The sequence below is a fragment of the Pelodiscus sinensis genome, chromosome 22 (assembly GCF_052426305.1).
Source record: "Pelodiscus sinensis isolate ZL-2025 chromosome 22, ASM5242630v1, whole genome shotgun sequence".
NCBI lineage: Eukaryota > Metazoa > Chordata > Testudines > Trionychidae > Pelodiscus > Pelodiscus sinensis.
Window position 1 is genome coordinate 18371986 of NC_143073.1, and position 14196 is coordinate 18386181.

Sequence of the window (14196 nt, forward strand, 5' to 3'; positions counted from 1 at the left end):
TGCTGGGTCTCTGGGGCTTTTGTTAAAGGCCGCCCTGTTTTATTCCTGCCCCTATCTTTCTCCCTGTTATTTTTCTCCTTTCCTCCCTTGGTAAATATCTCTTTCCCTTTTCTATATTCACTGCACTCTTCTGTGATTCTGCACACACCTTTTCCTGGCCAGAGCTGCCTGCAGAACAGACTCCATCTTGGCCATGAGGACGCTGAAATTCAACAAAACCTTGTCTACGAACCCTCACTAAGCTTCCTTCTGCACATAAAGCATAAAAGCTTCCCAGCATACCACAAGTCCCGCCCTTTGTGCCTGTCAGCTTTACTTTCGGTTTCCTTTTTACTTGTGGAAAGAGAGGTGAAAGGAGTCAAAGAACAGTATAGTCTGCAGGACAGAAGAGACCTGACCCCAGAAGAAAAAAAAGAGTTGAGTTAGTGACTTGTTTTTTTGTGACTTTGCCGGAATGAAAGCTGGAAGGTGAGGTGCCGGGCAGAAGTAGCAGCTGCATGCCCAAGCTGTATATCTCTTGGTGTGCAAAGAAAATGTATTGTAACTAAGGGTTTGGAAGGAGAACCGCGGGGGCATTTTGAATAGAAACATGTTTTAAGGAAAGGAGCATTTACTAGAAGTGTCTAATTCAGTGAGGAAAGAGAAGAGATTCTGTTATTTGTGTTCCCTGTGCTGCTTTTTCTATTATCCTGTGTTAGGTATGCATGCTGCTTCTGTGATTTGTTAGAGAGGAGACCGGTTTGTTGAAGCAGGGCATAATGAGGCCAAGGGAAGACCAGATCATATCTTACAGGAACAGGAAATACAGAACTGCTAATGTGCAAAAATCATTGGCTTAATAGCTCTTGACCTTGGTTTTACATGTATGTGTGCCATATATGCCCTTTACTGAATCACTTGAGCTGGTGAAACTGAGTTAGCCACTGGAAGAAGGAGGATACGGACCGGAGATAGAAATTCCCATTGATCTCAGGTAATAGAGGTCTGTAATTTGAGAAAGATTTAGAGTTGCAGATGTGCATAGCAGAAGACTGCAGGGTATATGTCTGTACCTACCATTCCACTGGGTTCTGTTTTTGAGGAAGAGACATTTAGAACCAGGGCTATGGTAATTTTTTGCTTAAGAAGGGGTTCTAACTGGTGTCCTCACAGGATATTACCTTGAATAATTATATTGTTGTACCAACTATGTAATATGAATTGTTGCTTTTCAGTTTTCTTCCCTGAAATTTTTCATGAAGTTGGAATTCTACACGAAGGCTGTGGCCATAGATGCAGACTCAGAACTCTTGGAAGAGATCAATCTGATAGAGCCTACCTCCAAAATGGAGGAGGAAAAGGAAAAAGGTAAATAATTCCAGAGGGACTGTAATCTCTGATTTGAGATTAAGCCAGTAGAACTTAAAAAGTTGTTCTGGTCAGAAAAGTGACGAAGGCTGTGCCTAAACTACATTCCTTTTCTCAAAAAAGGGATGTAAATGAGACATTTCGATATTGCAAATGAACCTGGGATTTAAATTTGCCGTGCTTCATTTGCATAATGGTGGCCACATTTTTTTCCCAAAAATTAGTACAAGATCTTTCAAAAAAGGGTTTTATTTTTGAACGATCCTCATCTAAACAGCCATTTTTCCTTAGAAAAGCCCTGTTTCGAAAATAACTTCGGCCACCATTTTGCAAATGAAACACAGGAAATTTAAATACTGGCTTCATTAGCAATATCAAAGTGTCTAATTTATATCACTGTTTCGAGAAAAGGGATATAGTCTAGACACAGCCTAAGTACAAATTCACTTTTACTCAGATTCTTCTGTGTGTCAGTCAGATAAGTGTGCACCTTCCCTTCCCCATGGGTGGATTGCCATATTGGTTCCTGTGCATATCAGTGCTTGTATAAACATACTTAGTTCTCAGAAAACTGGGGTGTAAATCTCTGTATGTGCCTGCTATGCACTAACTCGATTTATGAAACCTGATACTGCACATTAACAACTCTATACTGTATTTAGATCTACCCTGCTTTAAATCAGATGTAGATCATAGCACACTACTAATGCCCATTCAACTGCTAATGCCCATAAGCAGAGTCCTCATGGACACCTAAGGTGTGGCTGGCTACGGTGGGGTAAATTCACATGCCATCTTTCTGTGAATTAAGTGTGCAGACAAACCCTCAGAGTCAGACTGGCTTCCAGTGTGTGCATCAGACAGATGCATGTTAGCAGGACGCATCAGGTAGACACTTGGGAAAGATTTCTCTGTGATAACTCTGTCTACACAGCAGCATTATTTCTGAATAACTGATAGTATTCCCAAATAACAAAGACCATGTTAGACTACAAGCATTTATTTCAAAATAATGTTGAGCTAGAGGACTTCTTACTCTGACTCATGATAATATTTTACGAGTAAGGGAAGTTGGAGGAAGAGTGTTCTTCCTTCGACTTCCTGCTGTACCTAAAGCCGAGTTAAACTATTTTAACTTAAGCTACGCAGTTAATGTAGCTGAAGTTGCATAGATTAATTTGACTTTAGCCCTGCTGTATAGACGTATCTTCAGAGCCCTCCCCACTTCCTGTCCCATCACTGGCCATTACAGATATTTGCTACCAGCAGTCACACATCTGCTACTATAGGCTGTATCATCATACCATACATTTCATAAATGTACCAAGCTCAATCTTGAAGCCAGTTAGTTTTTACCCCCATTGCTATTCATGGAAGGCTGTTACAGAACTTCACTCATCTGTTTTGTTAGTCTACAAAGTTCTACCAGACCATTTGTTGTTTTTTAAACTCTTCTGATAGTTAGAAACCTTTGCCTAATTTCAAGCCTAAACTTCTTGATGGCATTTATATCCATATGTTCTTGTGTCATTATTGGTTCTTAAGTTAAAACTCCTCTCGCTCCTTGGTATTGATTCCTCTGAGGTATTTATAGAGAACAATCATGTTGCCCCTCAGTCTTACTTTGTTTAGCACAAGCCAAAAATCTTTGAGTCTCCTTTCATAAGGTAGGAAAAACATGGATTTACCCAGGGAGCCAAGCATGGAGTATCCAGTGACATCCATACCTAAAGAAGGATTAAATCTTGGACCAACAGATACATGAGTAGAACATGGAATGTTTAGTCAGAAGCAATCAGGTTATTTTCTTTACTTTTGCGTTTGCTGAACTTCTCTGTTCTGAGCATACATAACTACCTCCCTATACAGTGACTTTCCAAACTGAACCCCAGCAATTCTCTATATTTTAATCCATTTCCCTCCCCCCCCCCCTTCAGTTGCTCTGTAACAGCTAGCAACCAAGGAATGTTTCACCAAGGCTGTGTCTACATTAGCATCCCTCTTCCGGAAAAGGGTGCCAATGAGACAAGTCGGAATTGCAAATGCTGCGGGGGATTTAAATATCCCCCGCGGCATTTGCATGAACATGGCTGCCGCTTTTTTCCGGCTTGGGGCTTTGCCGGAGAAAAGTGCCAGTCTAGATGGGATCTTTCAGAAAATAAAGCCTTTTCCGGAAGATCCCTTATTCCTGATTTTAAGAGGAATAAGGGATCTTCCGGAAAAGGCTTTATTTTCCGAAAGATCCTGTCTAGACTGGCGCTTTTCTCTGGCAAAGCCCCAAGCTGGAAAAAAGCGGCAGCCATGTTCATGCAAATGCTGCGGGGGATATTTAAATCCCCCGCGGCATTTGCAATTCTGACTTGTCTCATTGGCATCCCTTTTCCGGAAAAGGGTGCCAATGTAGACACAGCGGGCTCGTCTACACTGGCCCCTTTTCCGGAAGGGGCATGTAAATTTCACCTATTGTAGTAGGGAAATCCGCGGGGGATTTAAATATCCCCCGCGGCATTTAAATAAAAATGTCCGCCGCTTTTTTCCGGCTTTAAAAAAAGCCGGAAAAGAGCGTCTACACTGGCCCCGATCCTCCGGAAAAAGCGCCCTTTTCCGGAGGCTCTTATTCCTACTTCAAGGCTTTGAAGTAGGAATAAGAGCCTCCGGAAAAGGGCGCTTTTTCCGGAGGATCGGGGCCAGTGTAGACGCTCTTTTCCGGCTTTTTTAAAAGCCGGAAAAAAGCGGCGGACATTTTTATTTAAATGCCGCGGGGGATATTTAAATCCCCCGCGGATTTCCCTACGACGACTGGTGAAATTTACATGCCCCTTCCGGAAAAGGGGCCAGTGTAGACGTAGCCTTTCTGTTTCCCTAGCATTACTGGGGACTCTCTAGGACCCACTACCTTGTAACTCTTAAGTTCATCACCTTGCATTTTTCACTGTTATGTTTCATTCCATTGCTATTACTCCAGTTTTCAAGTGTGTCCAGATCTTCTTGTATGATAGTCCATTCCTCCTCCATAAATAGGGTTGCCAGGTGTTCAGTTTTGAACCGGACAGTCCAGTATTTGAGCCTTCTGTCCGGGAAACAAATTGAGAAAATACCAGACAATATAAATGTCTGGTATTTTCTAATTAAGTAAATTTTATTATTATCATGAGTATCAGTATGTAGTTGCATACTGCCTGGCTAGTAGACATGCTCACATTGTGTAAGCATGTCTACCAGCCAGCCAGTATGCAACTGTACAGTCGAAGGGGGGGGGGAGGGGCGGGCCCGAGGCAGGATGGAATCCATGGGGCCGCACTCGCCCATGTGCCCCGCGGGGACCGTGTATGAGACCATGCATGGGACAGGCAGTGCTCTGAAATTTGCATGTACCCAGGCCAGCCCTGCTCCCCAGCAGCCAGTTCCCCCCTGGCCAGACCCATTCCCTCCCGGCCAGCACCGCTCCCTGCTGCCCTGTTCCCTCCCCTCTCCCCACCCCAGCTTGCTCTTCTCCCCCCAATCCCCGCCCAGCCAGCCCTGCTTCCAGCCAGCCATTCTCTCCTCCCCAATCTCCCCCTCTCAGCCCTGCTCCCCCCCAACCTCCTCCCAGACAGCCCAGCTCCTCTCCCAGCCAGTCCCCCTCTCCCCCATCTGAGATCAAGTGTGTCTGGTATTTTTTTGAAATCATCTGGTAACCCTATCCATAAAAGCTCACTGAAGTTAGTAGGAATCTTTACAGTCACTTCATGGGGCTCTGGTTCAGGTCCTTTGAACAGGCTGTATTGTATTGTTCCTTAGGAAAACTAGCAAGAAGACATGCAGCTAGTGTGGCCTATTGTACATTGTGATATCATTATAAAAGACTATGTTCTTAAGTCCTAAACAGTTATCAAAAATATCACTTTAGTGTTTTAAATACCTATATTACTAAATAGTGGTTTTGCCTTTGTAGAGAATGTGCTAATGGTACAACAGTGTTTCTCTGTATGAAATAAATTTTCAAATTGTAAGGATCAAATATATAGAAAGTCACATTTCCTAGTTAAGTAAATATTTCTCAAGGATTGGCTCTAGAGTCTATTATTAAGCAGAAAACACAAGCAAAATCATTCCCCTTTTGAAATTTATTAGATTTTTCCCAGTCACTTTATGGAGACAGGATCTCATGACAGAAGTACAGGTGGGAAAAAGAAATGAGGAAATCAGTGGGAGTGTAGTCCACCAGCTTTCCATTAAATTCTAGGTAGGTACATCTCTGTACCTGAGGCTCATAGAGCAAGCAATAGGAACCTTTTGGAAACAGATTTGCAACAGGTTATGATGAGTAGTCTCATTTGTGAACGGTAACCAGCAATGCTGCCAAAATACCGAACATTTCTTTACCAGCAGATCTTCTGACCACAATTGGAAATCCATCCCTGCATTTATTAACCTATTAAATAGAGCAGTGTTTCTCAACCTTTTCTTTTTTATATAAAGTGCCCCTTTTTTATCACCTTTCTCCAAATTTCAGTTGTGTTGTTGTACCCCCCAGACTTCTCTCAAATACCCTAGAGGGTACTCATACCATTGGTTGAAAAACACTGAAATAGAGGACATCCAACACATACACACACACAAAGGCTGTGTCTACATTGGCACCCTTTTCCAGAAAAGGGATGCTAATGAGACACTTCGGAATTGCAAATGCCGCGGGGGATTTAAATATCCCCCGCGGCATTTGCATGAACATGGCTGCTACTTTTTTCCGGCTCGGGGTTTTGCCGGAGAAAAGCGCCAGTCTAGATGGGATCTTTCGGAAAATAAAGCCTTTTCCGGAAGATCCCTTAATTCCTGATTTTAAGAGGAATAAGGGATCTTCCGGAAAAGGCTTTATTTTCCGAAAGATCCCGTCTAGACTGGCGCTTTTCTCCGGCAAAGTCCCGAGCCGGAAAAAAGCGGCAGCCATGTTCATGCAAATGCCGCAGGGGATATTTAAATCCCCCGTGGCATTTGCAATTCCGACGTATCTCATTAGCATCCCTTTTCCAGAAAAGGGTGCCAATGTAGACACAGCCAAAAAGAGAGAGTGGAAACATGAGTTCACTCCTACACCTTCACTACTTTCATTTCAGTCTTGGAAAACGACAACCATGCTGCACCATCCCTGATCTCCAGCTTTCAGGATGGCACCTCAGCAACGGATACTTGCGCAGCAGAGGAAGAGAAGAGCAAAACACCTTCAAAGAACCAGGGCCAGATAATTTTTGATGACCACTTACACCTGAAATGGGTTGAGTGGGAAGGCTCAGTTCCAAGGGGGGCAGTTTCCATCTGGAATGAGAAGGCATCTCGCACAGATTATGTCTGTGCAGAGACAGGATGTTCTGTTGGGTTTTTCACTGAAAGTAGAGGTCCATACTGTTACTATTCCAATGCTGACCAGGAACACCGCACCTCAAATTTCAGGATGTTAGTAAATGAAGATAGCTCTGAAGTTTTAGCATGGGAGAAAGGATCATATGGTTCAATTCCCCCAAACTCAGTTCCAAGCTATCCAGGAGTTAGTGTTTTTGTTGGTAGGAATGGCTTTGGCTTAGGGAAAGTAGTCCCTAGGTTTGAAGCTTTCTTCTTACCTCACAACGGCAAAGAGGAGTGTTACAAAGAATACGAAGTTCTAACCATTAACAAACAAGGAGAGAAGAAAGTTCAGCATTGAATAAATAAGGCAATTAACAATTTTCAGGCTATAAAAGAAAGCACCACTGATGAGCATCTTTGAAACATTGGTCACCCAACTTGAGCTGGAGTCATTTCCACCATCTGCACAAAAATGCCCACTGACAATAGAACATCAATAATTTTTTCATTGACAAAGCTTGGCCAGCCACTGTAGCTGCCAGTTGCACCATCTCTCTCCCTGTGAAATGCATGTGCCAGCCCATCAACTATGTGAAGTGACTGTGATGGATGCAGAGGAGTGCACATAAACTAGGAATGTAAAACCCCATTTAATTAGTTACCCGTTTAAGCGTTATGTTTCCCCATGGCATTAGTAAAATAATTTTACTATTTAACTCTTTCTTTTGTTTTCTTTAGACACTGACACCAAGACCAGCATAAATAATTGCACAGAATTTTTCCTCTTTTTACTTCCCTATGGGTGTGCAGCATTATACATGGTAGCTGGGGACCTAAGAACAGAGAATAAAGTGGATAATATATAAGAAGGGGCTCTTTGGGGTCTGGCATGGGCTCCAGCTACCATGTATAATGCTGCACACCCATAGGGAAGTAAAAAGAGGAAAAATTCTGTGCAATTATTTATTTTTGTCTGATGGTTTTAGCATGTCCATTCTTGTAGTAGACAAGTGCTGCATACCTCAATTAATTGTGCATTGTGAGGGCCATAGTAGGCTTCTGTTCTGCATCCACAGGAATAGCTTACTTCTGGGCTTTTGTCACAGCATCAGCGCAATGGCTGCTGCTTTACAACAGTCGTGAGGGTAACTGTTCAGGTGTCATATTGGTTTGCTAGGGTAAGCCATGAGGCTTTCCTGCGTCCTTAGACTGTAGCTTGGGCCTTTGCACCGTTTCACACCATGAGATCTCTTCAGTGAGGAGACAGATGTCTGAGGGAGATATGCCCAGTCTTCAGGGATTCGTGCACCTCACTCAGCAATTTCCAGTGACACTAAACCAGCATGATCACAACAGAAGAATTTATTAGTCTACCGGAACACAGCATAGGAAGATTGCACTGAGAAATGAAAGGTGAGAGCTTTTGGAGTCATTGTAGCTAGTTCTCTGAAAATATCCATGCAGTGTGCAGTGGCAGTCAAAAAAGTGAACAGGATGTTAGGAATAATTAAAAAAAATAGATAGAGAATAAGACAGAGAATATTTTATTGCCTTTATATAAATCCATAGTATGCCCACATCTTGAATACTGCATACAGATGTGGTCTCATCTCAAAAAAAGATATACTGGCATTAGAAAAGGTTCAGAGAAGGGCAACTAAAATGATTAGCGGTTTGGAACAGGTCCCATATGAGGAGGGATTAAAGAGAGTAGGACTTTTCAGCTTGGAAAAGAGGAAACTAAGGGTATGTTTACACAGCAAAGTTATTTCAAAATAACAGCCTTTATTTTGAAAACTTTTCTGGCATCTACACAGCCAAACCACTATTTCAAAATAAGTTTGAAATAGCGGAGCACTTATGTCAAATTTGGTAAACCTCTTTCTATGAGGAATGACGCCAAATTTGAAATAGCTATTTTGAAATAAGTGCTGTGTAGATACTTATTTCAAAATAGGGGGTCTCCAGCCTTCCCAGGGTGCCACTGCAGCTTCAAACAAGAACACTCCTCTCCCTCCCCCCTGCCGGAGCCCTTAAAGGGGTAGACTCTGGCCACAGTGGCTGTGCCAGCCCCAAGCCTGCCACCCCAGAGCCAGCAGTCACTGCCCCTGACTCAGGGTATGTCTAGACTGCACCCCTCTGTCAGCAGACGGATATAGATTAGGCAGGTCAACATTGCAAATGAGTTTCATTCCCCCCCAGTTTTGTTCAATAAAGAGAGTTTGTTTTCATGAAAATACGTGTTTTTTATTTGACATCAGGAAGGGGGGTTAGGGAGGGGTAAGTGGAAGGACACGAGGGAGGAATGAGGCATAAGCCCCCAGTGGGGCAGACCACAGAGGTTCTGAGTGCTCCTCAGGGTGGAAGCTCTCCCCCAGGGCCTCCTGCATACTAACAGCCCCCCCAACAGACCTCCCAGATGGCAGCCTGCAGAAAGTGCAGCCAGGCTCACAACAATGCATGCACGAGAAGTGTCACAGTGCCCTGAGGCAGCTCTGGCTCCCTGTTGCAGACTACTGTGGTGTCCCGAGTAAAGGCAACCAGAGCACGCAGACACAAAATGCTTTGCTGTCCCTCATTGAGGTAGACAAGCAATCAGGGAAACCTGAGAACTGGCTGTCTGGGGGGGTCCCTTTAAGCACAGACCTCAGAGAGCCTCAGGCATCAGCTCCACACAGTAAGTCCTGACTTGGTGCCTTGCTGAAACTGGTTCTGGCCAGCCTTAAATGTGATTCAGAGTCCTCTCAGGGTGGACATACTATTTCGAAATAGCAAAATGGTATTTTGAAAAGCATTGGCTGCGTGTAAAAGTATTTGCACAAGAAAGCGTCTACACTGGGTATGTGTTTTTGCACAAGAGATGTGCTTTTGCGCAAAAGCATCTGTGCCAGTGTAGATGCTCTCTTGCGCAAGAAAGCTCCAATGGCCATTTTAGCCATCAGGCTCTCTTGTGCAAGAAATTAATGTTGCCTGTCTATACTGGCCTCTTGCACAAGAATACTTGTGCAAGAAGCACTGATTTTGTACATTAGAACATCAGTGTTCTTGTGCAAATACTCATGGCCAGTGTAGACAGGTGGCAAGATTTTGCACCAAAGTGGCCACTTTTGTGCAAAATCTTGCCAATGTAGACACAGCCATTTTGTGTGTAGACACATTATTTTGAAATAACTATTTCAAAATAATACTGTAGTGTAGACTGTCATGGCTCCTTCCCCACTCTGGCATGATAAATGCAGAAGTGGGGGCCAGCAAGTGTACCCCAAAGCCTTATCTACCAGGCTTTGGTATAAAACTTCCCCCAAGATCTTAAAACCCTAGATCTTGGGAATAAAACTTCCGCTGCCACCACCCAAATGTTGCTAAAGAAACCAGGGGAAAGATCATTTGGGAAATCTTCCCCCTAAAACAAAAATCAGGGCACACCATTAACCACTGCCAGGTTAATAAAAGAAAAGAAAGAACTTTTATTATTACAACAATATTCTGGTTGCAAGTATAATGACTAGAGAGGAAGGTAACAAAATATACTCATGGAGAAACTCCATGGGCCTAGAACTTAGTTACAAAGAAAAGCCAAAACATCTTTTAAGCAGTGCCAGATTTCAGATCCCATACCCAATCCTTAAAACAATAAAACCTAACGAAACTGCCTAAACTTTACCCTACTTACAGAAAATGAAGAATGATGTCTTGGAGAGAGAGAGACATGCTTGTCCCTCTCTGTAGCTGCAGAGAACTCTCCAGAGACCAAAGGGAGAAGAGAAAAAAACCCAAATTCCTTTGTCCCAGTTTGAAAAGTCCCACCTACATTCTTATTGGTCACTCCACCTGGCTAGGTGTAGTTAACCCCTTAATACCCAGGCTGCTGGCTAACCCTCATAATCATGACATGCCCACCAAATCACAGACGGTGCTGGACAGCCTCTGGCCACACTGGCTGTGATTTCTTCCTGTAGGTCTAAGATAAAACATAGTAAATACATTATGCACACTTGACTAAACGCTTGAAGACATAAAAAGTAAGCAAAGAGTACCATCACAGCTATACAGAGAATATTAAGTAGTTGAGTTCAGAAATGCCTCATTAACCAATCAAACTCTCAGTCTCAAAATCAAATTTAGAATAGCGTGGGGTCTTGATCTAAAGTTCAATTGACCAGGTTCTGTGTCTCTTGCGAAATACATCACTATCATACACCAGGCCAGGTCTTGGCACCACTGAGAGTGTCAGCTCAGGGCGAATTGCTTAAAACCAGGGCTATTTACCGCCCTCAACCGGGGTCCTTTCCCAGGTACCCCTCAAATTACACCGAGCACTTCAGCTGCCTCCCCGGTCAGCCGGAAGCCTCACCAGCAAAACCCCTTAGACACTTCAGCTTCCCGGTGCCATCACCAGACTTAGGCCTCCATACACAGGTGAGAGGTTACCAAAACCCACTCACCAACTCCAAACAGATCCTCCTGGTCCAAAGGACTCAGCCACAGTCCCAAGCCATTTTTCACTTTAGATTTTACCCACAAGGTCACGCTGGGCCAATCCTTTAGAATCTAAACTCTAAAGATACATTACTGAAAGGAAGAAAATGTCGAGAGTAAGATTGTTAATGAGAACCTTCATATATAAACATCACACCTGTACACATGTCTCATACATAGAATCAACAGTGAACAAGCTTTCATTAGACACCTTACATGGGTCCCTTTGCACAAAAGGTTGCCGTGCCTCAGTTTCCCTTCCCATACAGCATATCAATTTTGGAATGTCCCTTCTCAGGTGAGAAGCTTCAACACTAATTACAAGTATTAACAGTGAAATACCAGGGTCCCAAAGCTTTTGAACATCCAGTGTGTCCTTGGGTACATCTTGTAACAGTTTCCAGGGTTTTGGTACAAAATCATGCATAGTGGACATCGTTACCATTCTTAGTAACAGCAGTACAGTGGTTATGCAAGTTAACATAAGCAGTAGGAACACATCCACCCCAACTGTACATTGACAATTCTGGCTTTTTACATTTAAAAAGTTGCAACCTTCCTGGGCAAACACAAGTCTTGCCCCTCCCCCATGCCCTGTGGGTTTAGGTTGTGAACTCCCTCCCACACAGACATAGGCCTGGCTGGGTGCGGCTCCCCTGCTCACAATGGCTATGGAATTCCTTTGCTCCTCACAGGATCTTTCTATCCCCAAGTCACTTTTACCCCCCTCAGGCACAGCAACCTGCTGGCCAGCCTCACCATAAGGATCCTCTTCCTTATGGCTTTCTGCAAGCAAAAGCTCATCTTCCCCTGGCTCTACAGCAGCATCACCCTGCTGAGCCACCACCAACTCCTCCTGCGATCCCTCTATCCCCTGAACAGGCAGGTCTTCACACAGCCCCCCTTCAGGAAAACACCCAGACTCCTCTAGGGGAAGATCAGAGACCTCCCCCTCTCCTTTCTGGGCTTCAGCTGCCCCCAGAGCTAAATCTGGGCCCACAGCACTCTCCTCAGCCAATCCAGGCTGACAGGCACCTTCTGTAGACAAAGAACTGGGAAGAAACCCTTCCCCCACATGCATACCCCCCTCCTCAGCAGCCAAACTGCCAGGCTCCACACACACAGGCTGCTCACACTGAACACCCTCCAGAATTTGATCTTTTTCCCCAACTAAACTTTCACTCTGGCCAGCCACCCCAGACTGCACCAGAGGGACACTTTCCTGAAATAGGGCAGGGAGAGCCCAAAAATCTGACACTAGCCTCTCCTCTGAGGCTCCAGGCAGATATGTAGAGGCCTCACTCACAGACACACAACTATTTCCCTCAGGCAAACATTGAGGAAAACTTTTACCTGGTTCCCCATAGGCCTGACTAGCCACAGACAACTTCCCAGATTCCCACTCACCCCCTCCCCAAACCTCATGCATGTTCTGGGGCTGGGTTAAGGTATCTGCCTGATTATACATACTATTCATGCCATAATCACACCCCATCCCCACATGGTTCTCCACTGAACCCCCCTGAGGATACAGTCTCTGTTGTTCTTCCACTCCCTGGACCTGGAGTTTCCTGAGATATTGAACAGGGACTGGAGCATTCATGGGAGCAGGATGGTCAGTTGATGGGGCCTTCGCTTTAGCAATCCTCTCCTGTGTTTCCACTTCGATTCGCCTGGTCTCGGCCTTTATTTCCGCTAGTCTTGCCTGTGCTGCTGCTAGCCTCGCCTGTGCTGCTGCTAGCCTCTCCAGATGTTCTTGCTGGGCACACTTCTCGGCCTCTCGTTGTGCACGCCTGTCTTCGGCCTCTCGTTGTGCACGCCGGTCTTCGGCCTCTCGTTGTGCACGCCTGTCTTCGGCCTCTCGTTGTGCACGCCTGTCCTCCAGCTGTAGGAAAAACTCTATCTCCTTGTCAGTTAGAGGCCGGCCGATCTTACAGGCAACTTCCCATGTAGAAGGCATTGGTGAGGGGGGAGAAGCGCTGCTATACATTGCTCCTGCCCTCTCCTTGGGGAATGAATCTGTCCTAGAGTTGGACATCCTGTCTTAACTAGCCTAGCTATCCAGTTGTCCCGAAAGCTAGAAAAAAACAAACTGTTTGGGTAGGTCTGTGTCTGGCTTAAGGTCTGCCCCTCCCTGAGGCAGCCCAAAAACAAAAGAAAAACAAAAGGAAAACTGCAAAGCTTGCAACTCAAAAGAAAACTGTGCCCTTTTAAAAATCCTGGGTTCTCCAAATAATCCCACCGCTATGCTACCATGTCATGGCTCCTTCCCCACTCTGGCATGATAAATGCAGAAGTGGGGGCCAGCAAGTGTACCCCAAAGCCTTATCTACCAGGCTTTGGTATAAAACTTCCCCCAAGATCTTAAAACCCTAGATCTTGGGAATAAAACTTCCGCTGCCACCACCCAAATGTTGCTAAAGAAACCAGGGGAAAGATCATTTGGGAAATCTTCCCCCTAAAACAAAAATCAGGGCACACCATTAACCACTGCCAGGTTAATAAAAGAAAAGAAAGAACTTTTATTATTACAACAATATTCTGGTTGCAAGTATAATGACTAGAGAGGAAGGTAACAAAATATACTCATGGAGAAACTCCATGGGCCTAGAACTTAGTTACAAAGAAAAGCCAAAACATCTTTTAAGCAGTGCCAGATCTCAGATCCCATACCCAATCCTTAAAACAATAAAACCTAACGAAACTGCCTAAACTTTACCCTACTTACAGAAAATGAAGAATGATGTCTTGGAGAGAGAGAGACATGCTTGTCCCTCTCTGTAGCTGCAGAGAACTCTCCAGAGACCAAAGGGAGAAGAGAAAAAAACCCAAATTCCTTTGTCCCAGTTTGAAAAGTCCCACCTACATTCTTATTGGTCACTCCACCTGGCTAGGTGTAGTTAACCCCTTAATACCCAGGCTGCTGGCTAACCCTCATAATCATGACATAGACATACCCTAAGGAGTGATACAATAAGGAGTGATACAGTAGAGGTAAATCATGAGTGGTGTGGAGAAAGTGAATAAGGAAAAGTTATTTACTTGTTC

At 44.4% G+C, this 14196-nt stretch overlaps 1 protein-coding gene across 2 annotated transcripts in view; it reads left to right on the forward strand.

The window, feature by feature from the left end:
* Positions 1-309: 309 nt before the first annotated feature.
* The window catches only part of LOC149521841 (uncharacterized), a 33694-nt gene continuing 19807 nt past the window's right edge, over positions 310-14196 (forward strand). For both annotated transcript variants that reach the window (XM_089772287.1, XM_089772286.1), the window contains exons 1-2: positions 310-468; positions 1215-1347. In XM_089772287.1, coding sequence (XP_089628413.1) covers positions 1236-1347 — 112 coding nt within the window. In that variant the 5' untranslated portion in view covers positions 310-468; positions 1215-1235. The remainder of the gene's footprint in view (positions 469-1214; positions 1348-14196) is intronic.